Source organism: Mesoplodon bidens (genome assembly GCF_964165515.1).
Source record: "Mesoplodon bidens genome assembly, chromosome: 6".
NCBI classification, from domain to species: Eukaryota; Metazoa; Chordata; class Mammalia; order Artiodactyla; family Ziphiidae; genus Mesoplodon; species Mesoplodon bidens.
Window position 1 is genome coordinate 61,700,853 of NC_138162.1, and position 19,216 is coordinate 61,720,068.

Below are 19,216 nucleotides of genomic sequence, written 5' to 3' on the forward strand. Positions count from 1 at the left end.
ACGGGAGAGGCCACAACAGTGAGAGGCCCACGTACCGCAAAAAAAAAAAAAAGTGTGACATTTGACAGCCATTTTTCTCTTTTTATTTTAACATGATGGGTATGCATTGGTATTAAAAAATTGCAGTATGGTAGTGTTTGTGACACAAAATGTTGTCAAGTTGTAACTGTGTCACTGTGACTTGCAGTCCTGCAAAGTGGTGAGCACACTACATATGGTCTCTGTGTGAGTACTCACCTGAACTATTGTAGTGTGAAGGCAGCCATAAACATTACTAAAACAAATGAGCATAGCTGTGTTCCGATAAAGCTTTACTGATAGACACTAAAACTTGAATTTATATAACTTTCACATGCTGCAAAATATAATTCTTTTTGCTCTTTTTAAAGCATTTAACAATGTAAATATCATTCTTAGCTTACTGCAGCCCACACAAAAACAGGTGGCAGGCCAGATTTGGCCTGTGGGTCATGATTTGCCAACCCTTGCCTTAACCTCATGGGATCTATATTTTAAAGCAGGGGAGGGGGGATAACAAGAAAATAAGTGAAGAGTTAAAAGATGCTTTTGTGTTATAAAGGAAATTAATAGCAAGATGGCCAGGGAATGCTTCTTTGAGGAAATATGTAAGGCAAACCTGAATGATACGCAGGAGCCAGTCAAAAGAAAAGAGTACAGAGTATTCTACAAAGAGAGAACAGCAAGGGCAAAGGCCTGAGGCAGGCACAAGTCTGGTGAATTGGACGAACCAAAAAGTCAGGTGTGGCAGCAACACAGAAAGGTGAGAAATGGCTTGGGAATGTTCGGGAATCTAAATAAGGATGGATGCCCATTGTTAAGAATTTAATTTAATTAGCACACTGTGAGGACTAGCCTAACTAATACACTGGGTTTGTGGCCCTTGCTAATTTATATGACCACACAAAATACTGTGAGTTTAAAAAAAAAGAGGGAGCAAAGGAGAAAATGTTTTTATTTTTGCTGAACTGTTCTAGGAAAATACAGTATCTCCTATATAATCAAGTAGACTGAGAACAGATACAATTGGACCACACCATTTATTTCATTAAATGCTCATCCTTAAGTGATAATGCTTTACTTTATATTTGCTTACAATACAAATGTGTTACTTATCAGGTGATTTAAGGCCATTTATAGCAGGTTTATGTAAAAAGTGTAGTTTCTTTATAAAACTCAGAACATTAAATCCTCAGTTCACACTTTTTTCTTTTGATATTCAGACCAATTTGTGTATGCCAAGCTTGTTCTAATTCCTTCTAATGTACTTGAAAGAATATCATTTTCAAGTTTGCATTGATTTGTGGCAATATTTGTATTCAACAATCAAATGCTACACTATTTCCTTCTAAATGGCTGTGCACTTAATTAGTTTCACTTGTGCAGCAATTAATTGGTTTCACAGACTTCTTATTTTGGTATTGATCCTGACTATTGATAGTTGGAGCAGATACTGTTATCAGGACTGCAATGCATGTCTTCCGATCACACCACATAAAGTTTTCACGTTTGAAAAAATGTTCTCAATCATAATATCATCTAATATCTTTCATAATTGCAAAATATTCTTCAACTAGTTTCTTTTTTTCATTTATTTTCTCCAGTACTGCTTCTAGCAAATATGTAGCCAAAGGAAGCTGTAAAAGAAACACAGAAAAAAAGATCAAAACTATATTTTCTTCAGTTCAGAAACATATATTAAATATCATTAAACCATTAGAACTCAGCTATCTGCAACTTTGCACCCATAATGGTACCCTACTGGGTCTCTTTTCAACTGATCTTGCTAGTTAGTGTGGGTAATTTTGTCTTTTATAATAAAAATGATAAAGGAGCAGAAGTAAAATGAAAAAAGATAAACGCCTTATTGAACAATTCATGGTTTACTGACCATGTTAATGTTGTAATCTGCAATACAAGCAGTTAAGCCATTTATCTTCAGTCAGCTGATCAATAGCAGGTTACAGTCCTCTCTAGGGCCCAGAGGCCCACAGTAGTACTGTATGTTCATCACTCATAGAAGAGTGAGTAAGAACTATCAATACACTTGTCTGTGTTAGAGCTGAACATCTCAAGAATTGTAGGGTAAAATTTCAGAGGAAAAAAATGGCAAAAGTATATCCATTGATTAAGTTGTTATAGAAAAGTTTGGCATATCAAAGTGTAATATACATGTTGCAAACTGCTAAGTTTATAAAATATAGACTACATTTTAAAATCTCATAATTTATATAACTTTTCTGGTAAAGTTTTATTGTTCCCTGTGCTTCACTGAGGTGCCCGTAGAACTCACATAATACATTTATGGGTTATAAGTGAAAGAAAATCTTAAATGTTGCCCAGTTACCTCCCAAAGGCCTACCGACTTCCTTTTATCCTCCTTCCTAGCTATCTAGTTTCATATAAAAGGTTTACAACAACCAAGAAGTTCATTAAGCCATTTTTGGAATTGTCCTTTTGATTAACCAGTAAAGACTACTTTTGTCTCCCTGAATATATTAACGAAAATCCTTATCAAGCCCAGTCCCCTTCCCTACAGGGATGTAGAGTCAGGCTCTTCTTTGTGCTAGGACAACCACCGACAGACAGCAACACTGGTCAGCATCTGAACAAAATCAGCCTGACGTCCGCTGTGTGAGTTGTTCAGCTGTGCTCAGATCAGCTATGCTCAGCTGTGATTATAATTAGCTAAACCCAGCATAATGGTTCTTTTCTGAATGCAAACTGGGAAAAAGAGAAAAGACTGGCCAGTGGCAGTGAAACAGATTGGGCAGTGAAACAGGCAAAAAAGGCACAAACAGATTATGCAGGCCATGGAGAAAATATAGAGACTGGTGTTGGTCCATAGAATTGCCTCATAACCTAAGTAGCTTTCTAGTTTAACTTCCTTCTTATATTTATAATAAATTGCCTTCTCCTTAAGATACTCTGAGTCTCTGTCAGGATAGACTCTATCTATAGTCTATGTCAAGAGTTTTAGACATTTGTCTTACTTGAAACTTACCACTAAATAAAGCATAAGATACAAAAATATCACATTTCTTCACTTCTTAAGATACAGGTGAATATAAGATACCCACATTGACTTAAAAACAGCTTTTTCTGGAAAAAAGAAAACTATCACATTAATTATACACAAACTGCATATGCATTTCAATTTCAGAAATGTGAAAATGTGAGGAAATGCATCATAGAATCGAGGAAAAAGAATATATTAGATTCCCTTCTGGAAGATAATGATACTCACTGCAAATCCTTACTTTGAGAAAACTGCCCTCTGGGATGCAGAAAACAGTTATACTTGTTGAAACTGCCAGTTTTACAAATGAGACACTTTAAATTCTCAGGGCATTAACATTAGATGTTAAAGGAATACTCTCACACACACAAAGGCAAAACTACCAGGTAACTTTCTTTTATTTTCACTATGGCACTCAGTACCATATGCATTCCAACAAAAGAGCAAACAAACAAGATGAGAACCACCTCCCATCTCTTCCTGGTAGAAGCAAAAGCAGAAATGAGTGTTTAAAAAAGTTGTTCTAAGAAAAAAGGGTTCTCTGATCAAATAAGTTTGGGAAAGAAACCAAACTTTAAAATGTTATTTTAGTTCAGGATCTCTTAGAGACTTTAAGGTGCTAATGGTACTGTGTTTCTCCAAGAGGGCAATGTAATACCCTGTTTCTAAATTCATTTGTCCACACTTTTCTCATAGTCTACTTATCATGTGGAACTAGTGGTCCATGGAATACACTTTGGGAAACATGCTGGCTCTATGATTTCCTGTATAATAATGTCACAGCACTTTTACCAGGCCACAATGTACTGACATTAATCATCTTATTTGCACAGTTCATTTTCAAGTTAAAAACTAAACCTACTCTTATTATCTTGTGATCAGAACAATTTTCAGCATGTCATGTACTTGGACATTTGGCTTCTTCTTATCTCGAGGAATCTCTCTTCCAGGAAGCCTCCAAAGTGGAACAAGAGGTCCATTTACTAATTTATTAATGACAACCCCTTTTATTCTTTTCCTCAGGCTCCCAATAAAAACGAAAAGACCCACAGTTAAACACAACTGTTTGTCAAACCTGTTTTATTAGATTGTAAGCTTCTTTTAAGCTTCATACAGAGCCTAACACTTTATGCATTTCAAAAAGCAACCCATCCTTTAATCAAGATGCATGATTTGTGCACATCCATCTGCCCTTGTAGGTTCTTCTATTTTTCTCTACAAATAGGTCAGAAAAAGATTAGTATCTGCCTTTATATAATATTAGATAAAAGTTCATATATCTTACAAGGTAGTTGGAGACGGTTCTTTATCTATTTTAATCCAACTTTTCTATTTTCCTTTTAAATACAAAGATTCCTACTTTCCTCCCCCCAAACCCAGTGTTCTACCTTCTGTTTATGAATTGTAGTTCATTGGCAACCAGCTTTCAAATCGGTCTTTAAAAAAATTTTTTTTAATATATAAGGATCAATTGTAATTCTGTAATAATATAAAATTAATGTAATTTATGATGAAACAGTTAATAATTAAAACAAAGTTAGAGGAAGACTAAGGAAAAGTCAGAATTATAAAACATTTCATAAGACGAACAACAAGGTCCTACTGTATAGCACAGGGAACTATACTCAATATCCTGTGATAAATCATAATGGAAAAGAATATGAAAGAGAATGTATATATATATGTGTGTATAACTGAATCACTTTGCTGTATAGCAGAAATTATCACAACACTGTAAGTCAACTATACTTGAAAAAAAAATTAAAAAAATAAACATTTCACAAAACATACTTATTTCATAAAATATACTTATTGTTTTCAAATGAATAAAATAACTTAAAGTAACTGTTAACCAAAATTTTTTAGTAGATCTCCTTTCTATTTTACAAATAGTTCCTTACTTATGGAGCAGACTCAGTACAAATTCAAATAATAAATACACTAACAGCCTTGGTTTTGAAAATAGCCTCTCTTACCAATTTTACACTATTCATTTTTCACAAACTTTTTTCATAGTACAGATAAAAATTTCTGATTAGTGAAGGATGAATTAACAAAAAGTTTTGTTTTTTGAGAAAGGTTAAAAAATGGGATTTTTAGTTAATTGGTTATTTTTAGTTAATTGAGAGTAATCACTTATATCACATAGATTATCAATAACTTAAATATCATAAATTATAGTTAATCTGAAGACTAAGTGGAATATAATTTAATCTACAGTGACTCAAGAAAGCTCTTCGAAATCCTATGGTACCATATGAATATCAATTCTCAGCATACAGATATAGTGGATAGAGTTACCACTGAAACTATATTTAATATATAAAATGCCTCAGGAAGTGCTTTAAAAATTCGCATCGTTTGCTTATTTGTTTGCCATATTTTTTAGAACTGCAAAATGTTTTAAAAACACTAAGAAGACGAGGAAATCTGAACTTTTTAGAGTCTAGATTAAGTGCAGATTTATTTCGTACAGGCAGCATAGAGTCTGTTCCTTTCTCTCTCTCTGCATTCTGGAGGGAACTCCCTCAGATACAGAAGAAAGCACAACCGTTCTTTTACTGACAGGATTTTGGATTTGGATTGAAGTGGCAACCTAACTAGCCAACAGCAGAGATCTTTTCTCACTTGCCCCATCAAATATATGTGAAACAACAAACCCAACAATTATGCTGTCTTGGGTTTCATCTCAGATGGCATGTGCTGGGGCCTATGAAGTCCAGAAAGTCCGCTGGACTTTCTGCATAATTTTATTCTCTTGCCTAAAAAAGAAGTGATACTCTTAGTTATGTCACTGCAGTTACACAAGCTTGAACTCTTCAGCACAAGGGGAAAAATAGACAGGGGAAGAGCTGATACTGCATGAGATTTCTTGGAATGGGAATTTAATTAGGGCATCGGAATAACTGTGAGTTTTGCTTGGTCTATACTGTAATCTTAAAGTGGGTCTTCCTGGTCATTCTGGCTGTCCCTGTTGCCAAAGGTGACTTCTCTTACTGGAAGGACTTCCTCTGACTTCAGATTTTAGGCTTCTCTTATATGTAAATGCCTACAGATGTTTGCCTTTAGGAAGTGGTGTTCCAGTGACACAACCTCAAACTTATCATTCACAATAATTATGACTTCATTTAGAGGTGTTTCTGTATAAAGGTAAGATATGAATGATAGTTGCAGATGCTGGAGAGCTACATTGGAAGAATAACAAAGCCTCAAGTCCATAAGTGTGAAACATACAGATAATTTATAGCATCAGCACTAACTGGAATGTGCTCTTAATAGTATAAAACTGAAAAGTTTTGTATTGAAAGAAAAAAATTGAAATAAGGGTACCTCTTTAAATCTAAAGGACAAGATTACCATTTTAACCATTTTCATTGTTATTTTTGGTTTGAAAACTATTATCAAAAGATACTGCTTTTAAAATAAAAATTGATAATGGCCATTCTGACCGGTGTGAGGTGGTACCTCATTGTAGTTTTGATTTGCATTTCTCTAATGATTAGTGATGATGTTGAGCATCCTTTCAAGTGTTTGTTGGCAATCTGTATATCTTCTTTGGAGAAATGTCTGTTTAGGTCTTCTGCCCATTTTTGAATTGGGTTGTTTGATTTTGTTATTGAGCTGCATGAGCTGCTTGTATATTTTGTATAGCTGATTCACTTTGTTATACAGCAGAAACTAATACACCATTGTAAAGCAATTATACTCCAATAAAGATGTTAAAAAAATAAAATAAATAAAATAAAATATAAAAATAAAAATTGACTTTAGCAGAGCTGTACTCAAAGTAAAGATATTAAATTTTATGTATTATACCTGCTTTAACAAAGGATATGATTCAGTGAGATTGAGAGTTTAGTAAGAAACCAATGTAGTCTGATTATTATAAAATTAAAGGTGGAAAATTTGGAATAAATATTTATACACCCACTCTACTATCTTGTAATTGAAAGATTGAACTTGCTAAAATAACCAAGCAAGGTATCAGGAAGAACAATTTATTTATAATTTAAAACTGGCATTGGGCTTCCCTGGTGGCGCAGTTGTTGAGAGTCCGCCTGCCGATGCATGGGACACGGGTTCGTGCCCCGGTCCGGGAAGATCCCACATGCGTGGAGCGGCTAGGCCCGTGAGCCATGGCTGCTGGGCCTCCGCGTCCGGAGCCTGTGCTCCGCAACAGGAGAGGCCACAACAGTGAGAGGCCCGCGTACCACAAACAAAAAAACAAACAAACAAAAACTGGCATTGAGTTGTGAGCGAAGTTTCCTAAATGTTGTTTATATTTCTGGCGCATTGTCTGTCTGTCTGTCTATCTATCTATCTATCCTTCTACCTATCCTTCTACCTATCTATCTGTCTTGGTGTTCTGCTGAATACTGAAGTCTGTAACTGCTATTCTTAACCTTTGGTGAAGGCTATAATTTGTTTTCCTTTCATTTCCCCGCAATTTTTTTTTTTTTTTTTTTTTTTTTTTTTTTTGCGGTACGCGGGCCTCTCACTGTTGTGGCCTCTCCTGTTGCGGAGCACAGGCTCCGGACGCGCAGGCTCAGCGGCCATGGCTCACGGGACCAGCCGCTCCGTGGCATGTGGGATCTTCCCAGACCGGGGCACAAACCCGTGTCCCCTGCATCGGCAGGCAGACTTTCAACCACTGTGCCACCAGGGAAGCCCCCCGCAATTTTTTATAATGGTAAAATACACATAAAATTTACCTTTTAACTTTAATGACATGTCTTTTTTTCTGGTATCATGAAAGTAGGCTTTAATTTGTTAAATTAAAAAAAGAAATCCCAGTAAGGCTCTGAATGGAGAATTTTTAACTTTTGCTACTTCAGTTGGATGTGAGGAGTAAGTGTATGTGGGTGACTGTGTGGGTGACTGTGTGTGGAGAGAGTGAGTGTAGGAGTTTGCAGTATGTGCGTGTTATCAGTGTGTTGTAAGTGCAACACTGAAAGCAACGGAGTAAGTGTCTTCAGGGTTGTAAAGAGAAGCTTTCTGTTAACCTTCAGTTTGGAAGTTATTCTATTTACAAAAGCCAGGGAGATTTATAAAACCTTCTCACTGCCATATTGCAAAGCATCTATAGAATGTAAGCATATTTTGCAGAAAGAGCACTGGGGAAAGAGCCATTTTAAATTTCACCATTTGCAAGATCTGAAGCAACTAATAGGAACAGGGATATCTAAAGCTAAAGAAAAAACATCGATCAAAGTCTATACTTTCAATTATCAACAACTGAAGGCAGAAAGAATTTTTGATATGGTACCAATACAAGAAAATGATCTATACAAAGTGGATGAAAATGGACTGAATGAAATCTAGAAAAGGATTAACAAACAACACAGAATAAGGCAACAACAAAACAAGATCAAGACACATTTTCTAGCCATTCCTGGCTAAGTGTTTTTTATATAAATCCTAGTAAAGAACCATATTGTGGTTATAACTGTATATTATTTGTTTTATACAAGTATACATATTTTAATATACATACCCATAATTCTGTTCAAGTTAATTGTTTAAAAACTTTCATAGTTTATATATTTTAACTATTTGTTTATTGCCCTCCATCACCAGAAATGTAAGCTCCATGAGGGTAGTGATTTTTGTCTCTTGTTCACTGCTATACCACCAAACCTGAAACATTACCTTACATGCAGTAGACACTCAATACACATTTTAAAAATGGATTTCACAGCTTGGGTTCAATTTTATCTCCACTAATTCTTTCCACTGCCTTTATAAAATCACAAGTACAAAAGACTGTTTCAGGTATTATTAAGGCCTGAAAACAAAACTAAATGATCCTTACTATAATTTTAATTTTGAGGATCAGAATGGGCAGAACAAATAAACAATGTCTCTTAGAGGGCAGAGTATAAATAGCTGACTCCTTTTTGTTTGCATATATGAGAAAGTAATATCAACTAGAGTATGATAGAGGGACAGCTCCTTCTTTGTCAATTGAAAAGAAACATATTAAGTATGAAATAAAATAATTTACCTCATTTATTCATAGTTATGGCCAGTAGACAGAAATTCAAATTCAAATGCGTTTAATGCAGTCCCTGCTAATGGTGGGGAAATAGCACATGAGATATAAGAACTTAACTGGGGACTTCCCTGGTGGTGCAGTGGTTAAGAATCCGCCTGCCAGTGCAGGGGACACGGGTTCAACACCTGGTCTGGGAAGATCCCACATACTGCTGAGCAACTAAGCCCATGCCACCACTACTGAGCCCATGCGCCACAACTACTGAGCCCATGCATTGCAACTACTGAAGCCCGTGCTCTAGGGCCCGTGCTCCGCAACAAGAGAAGCCACTGCAATGAGAAGCCCACGCACCGCAATGCAGAGTAGCCCCCACTTGCCATAACAAGAGAAAGCCCACGTACAGCAACGAAGACCCAACGCAGCCAAAAATAAATTTTGAAAATTAAATTTTTTAATTAAAAAAATTAAAAAATAAATAATCTCTGGCTGCTAAAAAAAGAACTTAATTGGATTTACTTAAAAATAAAAAGGTATTCTTTTTATTCTTTTTCACTGTGCCTCATATTAAGGAATTCATTTTTTTAAATGGAGATATAATTCACATAACATAAAGTTCACCCTTTAAAAATGTATAATTCATTGGTTGTACAAGGTTGTACAACCATCATCTTCATCTAATTCCAGAACATCACCTTCATCTAATTCCAGAACATTTTCATCACCCCAAAAGAAACCCTGTACCCATTAGCAGTCATGGTCCCTCTTCCCCCATCCCCTGGCAACTACTAATCTACTTTCTGTCTTGATAGATTTGCCTATTCTGTATATTTCATAGAATGCAGTCATACAGTAAGTTACCTTTTGTGTATGGCTTGTTTCATGTAGCATAAAGTGTACAAGGTTCTTCCAGGTTGTAGCACTATCAGTACTTCATTCCATTTCATTGCTGAATAATATTTCATGTATACATATACCATGTTTTGTTTATCCACCCATTAGTTGATGAACCTTTGGATTCCTTCCACTTTTGAGCTATTATGAACTATCATTGAGCTGCTATGAACATTTATGTAGCAGTTTTTATATGGACATATGTTTTTACTTATCTTGGGTATATACCTACCTAAGTGTGGAACTGCTGGGTCATATAATCTCTACTTTTAACTTTTTGAGGGACTGCCAGACTGTTTTCCACAAGGGTGGCACCATTTTACCTTCTCACAAGCAATGTATAAGGGTTCTAATTTCTCCACATCCTCACCAACACTTGCTATTTTCTGTCTTTTTGATTATAGCTATCCTACTGGGTATGAAGTACTATCTCATTTTGGTTTTTGGTTTGCATTTCCCTAATGGCTAGTGATATTGAGCATATGTACACGTGCTTATTGGCTATTTGTATATCTTCTTGTAGAAATGACTATTCAGATCAGTTTCTTTTCTTTTGTTGTTGAGTTGTAAGAGTTTGAAATGTGTTCTTAAATGGTTAGATTTCACTGAGAAAAGCCGCACAGCAGGTTGGGATGAACTAATGAAAAACTGTGAGTCCCTGAATATTGTTATTGACATGTATCAACTAAATTTTTTATGGCTTCAATCACTGACATCTCTCTCTACCAAATCTGATCTACCTCTTTTGATCCCTAAAACTTTTAAAGGTATCATCATCTTTCTCATCATATAAGGTATTAAACTCACCTCTCTTTGGTTTCTGCTTTCTGACCCCTTCATCTAATGTCAGTACTGCTATGGATTCAGTTTCTATAAAGTGGGTCACATCTATCTCGTCCTTCCCATTTTTATAGTGAGGGCACATGCAGGCCCCTACTTCCTTTTGCCTTGACTACCTTCTTGCTCCCAGTCTCTTATCCATCCAAACCATCCTACATGCTGATCTCATGTATCTTTCTAAAGCACAGCTCTGATTACATCCCTTTCCTGCTCAAAGGCGTTTATTGTTTAGTCCCAGTCTATTTTTCCTATTTCTGTTTCTTTTTCTCCCATGTCCTAAAACACAGAAAAACTAATTTTGGGTGGTTCTCCCACTCTATTATAATCATTAATTTGCTTGTTTGTCTCTGCCATAAACTGTAAGTTTTAAAAAATGTAAAAATGCAAAAAGAGGAATTAATACAAGTAAAAATCTTCAAAGCAATTAAAAGGCAGCTATGCCATAAAAAATGAAAGTAGGTATTAGAACAACTTTTTTTCAGTGTGATTCTTATTATTAGAAATCTGTGGGGACAAAGGTTAGATGCAGATAAAGATCAAATACTTAAAATTACCAATTGTATCAGGACCACTGAAAGGAGGACAAATATTACATTCTTTGTTAAATATAGATAAGTTAAGATTTTAGGCCTTTTAATTCTCATGAGCTTCTGGCTAACAGTACCAGTAGGTATACTATTGTGCCGGCCCATATTGCCACATGGCAGGACAGCTTTTTATTTTCTGGTAAATATCTTATTTATATAAATTTTAATCCAATGAATGTAGAGAAAATTTTCTTTAAGAGAAAATAGTTCTGTGGCCTAATCCTTAAACAAAAGATAAAACCACAATGCCAGATTCACTCCTATGATGTCAGAATTCCATTACATATACCACCCAACACAGAGGGAGGACATAAAAGGGAAGTTTTCTTATAATTTTATTTTCAAAATATTTTAATAATCAAATATCAATATTAAATTAATTATGGCTCTTTTCAGGGAATGCACTCAGTTATTCCACAGCTTCAAGATCGTGTAACCTCAGGTACACGGAGCTGCATGCCATAAACTAAACAAATGAATGAACATATTTATTCTTTTGCCCTCGCAATCCTGTGAGCATAATTTAGACTCCCAAAAACTGGTGGACAAAGAAAACCTTTTCTAAAATTCAGGACAAATATAATTGCTAGAATAGAGAAAGAAGAAAAGTAGGATAAAAAAAAAGATGTTTTCTATTTTATAGATTTTTCTCTTGGGTCTAATTATAAAGTGACATTCAAGTGCAACCAATGAAGTCTCTATTTTTTTTCTCACAGAATTCAAAGGCATCAGCAAAACCACCTATGTCAGTGATAAAAATAAAAAGTCTTTGACTTTTTAAATGTTATCATACTGTCACAGTGGAATAAAATTAACTTGACAAATGCTCTAAAGGCACATGGTGCAGTTCATTATGTATAACAGCAACAGCAGTGGTTTCCCAGTGTTCACAGAGGCTGCTCCATTAAATTTACCTCCAGTCAATAATTAGGAGTCCACAAATAAATGTGGGCAATTAAATCAATACAGCCAGGCAATTATATTCTAGAGTCCAGGCTCAGTGGCACAAAAAGGCATTATATCAAACTGCAGTATTAAGCAGTCTAATGCCATTTTCAACAGGATTTTTTTACAATAACTGGACAGAATAAGCATACACCCAGATAATGTAGAATGTATATATGTATATCTACATGTGTTAGTCAAAAAATCAGATCTGGTGTCGATAGAGCTTTAGTAAAATTTAATAAAGATTTATACATATCGATTTGTTATTTTTATGTTCATAATTGATGATAAAACTTCCATATTAAAAGGTCATACTTACAAGTTGAATGTTAAAAAATCCACTACAAAGTTTATTTTTATAACTTTCACATTTAAAAAAATAACCTGTAACCATTACTGAACTCCTTTGATGTGCCAGGCACTGGGCTGGGTGCTGGGAATGCAACATGATTGAGAAATGGCCTTTCTTCTCAAAAGCAAGAAGGCTTTGCCCAGCACCTGCACGTCTGCACTTAAACAACCTGAGGCAAAAGAGTGCCCATCACCTTCTATTACTATTGATAGTAATAGTATTAGTGTTTCCAGATAATGTTTCAAAAATATATAAAATGGGTACTAAGAATATGAATAGTTCATATATTATTTACTTATTCTTGACTTTTCCAAAAACATAGATACTGCACTCACAGAACAATATATATTTTTTTGCTATTTTGAGAAATATGTTTTAGCTGTTTTTAATCCAGTTCATTTTAAAAACAGACAACAATTAGGTTGAGCAAAAAGAACTATAATGAAAAAGTTTTAGAATATATTACATGCTGTCAGTGATATCAAAACAAAAGTTGGCTATGACTAGAAAAGCAGGGCTCTCACCTGCCAATAAACTGCCCTGATCACTTACAAGAGGGGCACATCCCAACAGACTATATGTGTATTAAAAAAATACTTGAAAGGGAAGAAAAAGTATCACACAGGTCACAGCAGCAGTCTCAATAGACCCCTCAGGGATTTCAGCTCGTCTTGGCCTTGTCATCCTCTATGCAGCTTTCCACTCGGCCCAGAAAATGTCGATAGGAAAATGTTTGAGGGGCCTCTGGTGGAAATTTTTTCATTCTTTCTGCATTGACAGGATGCCAAATCAATATTTACTTCCCACTAACAAGCTGCTCGAGGTCTCAGTAGAAAATATTGTAGAGAATGCAGGAAGACACAGTAATAAACAGCTGTCTGGCTGTGAGGAAAACATGAATTGACTGGAAACAGGTCCATAGTAAAAGGTCACTGAAACCCATGAACTCCTCAGGTGTCCATATCAACTACTAACTTTAAAGACACATAATAAAGAATCTCCTTTCCTAAGAGGGCTGAGAGAATGGATCCTTTTCAGTCTAGCAAGCATAGAGGTTGACTCAATAATTTAATTAATGCCTTTGCTAAAACCCATGTTGGCTCCTTCCCAAGGCATTTGCTTCATTTGTTAAGTCCAAAAGTACAAATGGAGAGTTAACTTTCCTGTCTACTTACTAGAATACTTATTTACCTAACAGAAGTAAGTAATGTGTCTGTTTACAAAAAATTAGGCATCTAGTAACAAAAAGTAAGGCTTGGAATTTTTATCTGCAAGTTTTAATATATGAAGTAGAAAAACAAAATACCTGTCCTTCAAGAAGTTTCTGAATATACAACAGCCATTCCTTGTCATTTTCAGCATCAATCTTTGTCCTTTCGATTTCCTGAAGGAACAAAATAAAAACACTGTTGTTAATTTCATTTATATGAACTTGATCATACTGTTAGATACTGAATAAATCTAGAGAAATATTGGTGGAATTAGATTCAGCAAAGAGCAGCCTGTCCTTTCAAAGTAGAGAATATTCAAATCGATGCTCTTTAATGTATAATTATCTACCTACATGTGAAAGATAAAGCTATATTTCTATATTTCATAATATAATTCAGGAATGTTTTATTTCTGCCTTCACAGTGGAGCTCACACTGGACTGTGGTGGAGGTGGAAGTGATTAAAATAAAATGAAAAAGAAGATGGAGCTGTATAAAAGAATCATTTATAAGTGACCCTCATAAGATGACATAAAACCTTACACTCAAAACTCTGACTTATCAGTAGATAATTAAGGAGTAATTGTTATAATCACAGACAAAATAGGACATGCATGGTTCTGGTGTACTTAAATGCTTACTCATTTAAAATATCCAATATCTAGCTGATAGGTAAGGGATGCTCCAACTTAAAGTATTGCTAAGTCACTAAATATTTTCAATGCATCAATTATCAAGGTAAAATATTCTGAAAGTATAATGTATTCACATGTGCAACTGATTATTCAGTTAAAATCATGATTCGGTTTGCAAAAAAATGGACTTTTCAAAAAGGGAAGGGTTTGGAAAACTAACATTTGTTGAAATTTACTGTATGCCAAGTATCAGGCTAGGTACTTCGCATAGGTTGTCATAGTGTTTTACATGAATTTACAAGAGTTCAATGTAGCTTAAAGCATAAAATTCAGGTGGTTTGGGCTCTACTTGGGTAAGTCACTCAACTCTTTAGACCTCTGAAAGATGCAGGTGGGGATCAGTCCAAATAAGCTTGATCTATAATTAAATCTAGTAAATATATCCAGGTGTGTGCACTGAGTCTTCATGGAACAGTGTGTTTGTTTCCAGGAGGACTTCCATTTAAGGTTGTGTGGTATGCATATTTTGGTGCTTGGCATCCCTGGCTCCAAACTGCGTCTGCCCAGAGGCCAGAGTGCCATTTCTTCATAGAAATGTGCTAGCTACTCTTTGGGACTAACAAGAGAGATCCTTTTCTAATTAATATACTCAAAGGGGACAACTTTTTCCAATATGTCTACTCAAAGCGGGTTCTTTTTTCTAATCTGTAAGCCCAGAGAGGGCATCTTTTAAGACCACACAAAGGCAGTGATGCTGTCTTCCAGAATATGTATCTGGAACACACACACGTATACACACATACACACATGAGGGATTTTGCTAAGTCTGTTTTAAAACTTTTAGGAAACAGTGGAGGACTCTACCTTAATTTTTTGTTAGGTTTCTTTTTATCAATCAAATTTTAATTAAATGTCCATAATAAGATACAGTTAACACCCTTGCCTCAGATACTATTATTTCTTGTGTGTCTTATATTTGATACTATATTTCATAATGCTTTTGTACTTCTAAGTTCAGAATTCACAGACACTGTGGCATAGGTGATAGGAAACTGATAATTCACTATCCTATTCACCCATAGGATGAAAATAATCTCTGCAGGACTCCTTTGACCTCTTTTCTAAGAATTCTTAGCAGTTTAAAAACTTTTACAAGTTGTAGATTTGCTCTATTCCAGAAATTTTATGAGAAACTGAAGGGGGAGGGGTGCTGAAGGATGTTCTCATACAAACATTTAAGTATCATTTTATTTAGTCATTGAGTAAATATTTATGGGGAAGCTAAGAGTACCATCATCTCTTTAATCTTTCTAAACAATAAAAAATCTAATATTTATGTATTAAAGTTCAGAGACTTCACAATAGAACAGGATTGAGTATCCTCCACAGGTTTCACAGAAGACTGTGTATAAGATGAGATTCTGCTGTTTATGAGGCAATAACTATCAAAAATGCACTGCCCTCCTCAGGAGGTACAGAAATGCTACTGAAGACCTATATGTATATGCACATAAATTCACTCAGATGGGAGTATTTTCCCCACTTTAAAGCAATAAATATCTTTTTCTATAACTTCATCAACAATAAATTTGAATTTAGCTAGAAAAGCCAATATATTCACTACATTAAAAGATCTCATGTAGGACGAAAAATCCTCAAATCAATCGTGACTCAGCTAACTAAATCCATTCAAACTGGCTTAATTAAAAATACTAACTTACAAGATATATGATGAACTAAAGAAAATGGAAGAGACATGAAAGGATAACTGACTTGAATAACAAGCAAGCAGTTCTAAAGGTTATGTGTACTGGCTTACTTCTGTATTACATAGCTAAATTTCTCTAAAGGTTTTTTGAGTTGGTTAATACTTTTGATATATCTTTCACTGGTACACTAATATTCTTGCCTTCATTAATATTATCTTAAAGATGAAATTTTAAGAATTATAAAACAAAAATATGTACTTACATTCAATATGTAACAAGCCCATTATTAATAAATATTTAAGTGATCTTACTTCTTCATCTTCTGTGTCCAATATTTCCTCTAGATCTGACCGTGAAATGTTCAGGATAGATGCTGCCAAGGTCTGGGCTTTATGGGTTGAGGTTTTACAAGCATCCCTGTTTTTCTGCATCTTTTTAAGTTCTCTGATTTGTCGCCTTATTGAATGGACATCATTTTGTAACTCTCTGACCAAAGCCTGCAACATATTGGAAAGAATGTGGGCTCATATGGAAGTCATAAATGAAGAAAAAGCAGTCATAACATAAAAATGTGAAGATACTAGCAAATAATTTTTTATTAGGATTACTCTGATTTTATTTATATTGGAACATAACGGATTGCTCTTTACTTATTGTCAGATGCAATAAAAGCTCTCGCAAATGACCACTTAACCAACTTGCTGGATTAACCAAATCTCTCCAATCCATCTTTCAGATTTCCAACTGTAATCTTGGATGGTGAATACTTGTAGCAGGCAGGCTACTTAGCATCATGCCAGAGCACAACTACTCCCACCAGTGGAGCTGATGCCAATTGTCAGATCTATTTATTCCTAAGTGTGTATATTTGTTGTAACAGGTTAGTTACATAATTAATTATTGCATAAATAATGAAATATAACTGCATAAAGAGGGTTGTTCCTATTTTATTAAAACTGGATTAGAAATCTTTGGAAGGATTTGATAAAGCCAGGTGGGTAAAAGTGCAATTAAATTATGTGTGGGCAAGACAACAATAAAGGACTGACAAAAATCATAAAAGTCTAGGCTTGCTTCCACAAGAGTCTCTAATTTCTCCCTTTGAGAACACATGCTTATGTGTGCATAAGAAAAAGGTAGCTCTTACCCTGGGTGGACAGAGCTCTGGAGCCTGATGCCTGGCTTTGTGGGCTGAGAGCAGGCTAGCTAGATGTTTGGGTTGTTCTCAATCTTTTGTTAGCTTAAGCAATGTTGCAATAAATAATGGTGCTCATATATACATTTTGCATCCCTAGAAGTGAAATTGCTGGACCAAAGGGTGTGTATAACTGTAATTTTGAAAGCTGTTTAATTCTCCCTCTCTCTAAGATCGTACCAATTTACACCTACACAAAGAACATAGGAAAATACTTGTTTCTCCATACCACTGGCAAAACACCAATCTGGTTTTTCAGTGTTGTTTGCTTTTTTCACTATATTATAAAGTTTCATTTCTCTTATTAAAAATGAAGTTGAGCATCAGCCTTAACAGATAAGTATATTTCTTTTGTCTTTTTTTTCCTATTTTTCTTAGTGATTTATAGGAGTTATTTATACTTTAGGGAAATTATAATTGTCTGTTGGGTATTTCTAATCTTTTTCATATTTTGTATTTTTCTTCTGACAGTAATTATATTTTTATTCTGACAGTAATTATAGTATTTTATACCTAGGAAAAAAATGTAAAAACTATTTAATGTACTAAATGAATCTTTTCCTTTCTCACTTTTGAATTTAGTGTGATACTTTAAAAAGCATTCTCCACAATTTTATATACATATATGTATATTATATATATATATACTCATTTTCAAACCATGATTTTTTTCTGCCACTTTTAAGATTTTATTTTTCAGTTTTAAATGTTTTATCCATTTGTAATCATCTAGAAAATTATTACATACAATCATAGTTGTCTCACCACCACCTGTTAAATAGTCCATATTTTCCCCATTGATTTCATGTGTGTTTAGGTCAGGTTCTGAACTTTCTATTCTGTTCCATCTGTCTTCTTATTAGTGAAGCTTTATAGTATATTTTTATTAGTGAGGCTTTATAATAAATGTTATAATCCGGTAGGGGTATCTCCCTTCTATTACCTTTCTTCTCAGATTTTTCTTGGTAATTTTTGTTTGTTTGGTTTTTCACATAAACTTCACATTGAGCTTGTCTAGATCCCCTTCCCCTAAACATTTTACTTGTAATTTTATTTAAATCAAGTTAAATTTTATTTGAATCATGTTAACATTTTAGAATGTTGAGTCTTCCTAATCAAAGACCATGGTATTCCCTTCCAGTTGGTTAAGTCTTTATTTGTGTTTCTGAGGATCATTTAAAAATTTTCTCTTTGTAGATCTTTTTTTTTCCTGGGCCTCTTACTTTTTGGGGGGCACTGATTCTAGTACTGATTGTTGCTTGTATACATAAAGATTGTTAATATATATTAAGCTTACTGAAATTTCTTATTTGTTATGTGTTTTTCAGCTGATTCCTCCTTAGCTTCCAGGAATTGAATGTCTGCAAATATTGATAATTTTACTCCTATTTTCCAATTTTTTTTTTTTTTTTTTTTTGCCATGCTGCAAGGCTTATGGAATGTGGGATCTTAGTTCCCTTACCAGGGATTGAACCCAGGCCCTCAGTAGTGAGAGCGTAGAGTCCTAACCACTGCACCACCAGGGAATTCCTTATTTTCCAACTTTTATACCTCTAATTTCTTTCTTTTCTTATTGAATTGATTATTAAGTTCCTCCTGAACAATATTAAATAGTAATATTGATGGACATACTCAACTTGTTCCTGATTTTAGTGGGAATCTCTCTACTTCATAGGAAATACTATGCCAGATTTTGAGTTGAGAGCTGTATTTTAATATACTAAAAAATACATCTTAATATATTAATATATAATATACAGTTTTATATAGTTAAGTATCCACTCATTTTATTTTTATTTCTTATAAGAATGGAAAC

The 19,216-nt window shown here is 34.5% G+C and overlaps 1 protein-coding gene across 5 annotated transcripts in view; it reads right to left on the minus strand.

Annotated features, from left to right (window-relative positions):
• Window positions 1-992: 992 nt before the first annotated feature.
• The window catches only part of CNTLN (centlein), a 356,448-nt gene continuing 338,224 nt past the window's right edge, over window positions 993-19,216 (minus strand). For 4 of the 5 annotated variants that reach the window (XM_081237458.1, XM_081237459.1, XM_081237457.1 and 1 more), the window contains exons 24-26: window positions 16,517-16,702; window positions 13,957-14,034; window positions 993-1,655 (exon numbers count right to left, since the gene is read on the minus strand). In XM_081237458.1, coding sequence (XP_081093584.1) covers window positions 1,554-1,655; window positions 13,957-14,034; window positions 16,517-16,702 — 366 coding nt within the window. In that variant the 3' untranslated portion in view covers window positions 993-1,553. The remainder of the gene's footprint in view (window positions 1,656-13,956; window positions 14,035-16,516; window positions 16,703-19,216) is intronic. The other variant, XM_081237460.1, reaches the window with a different exon arrangement.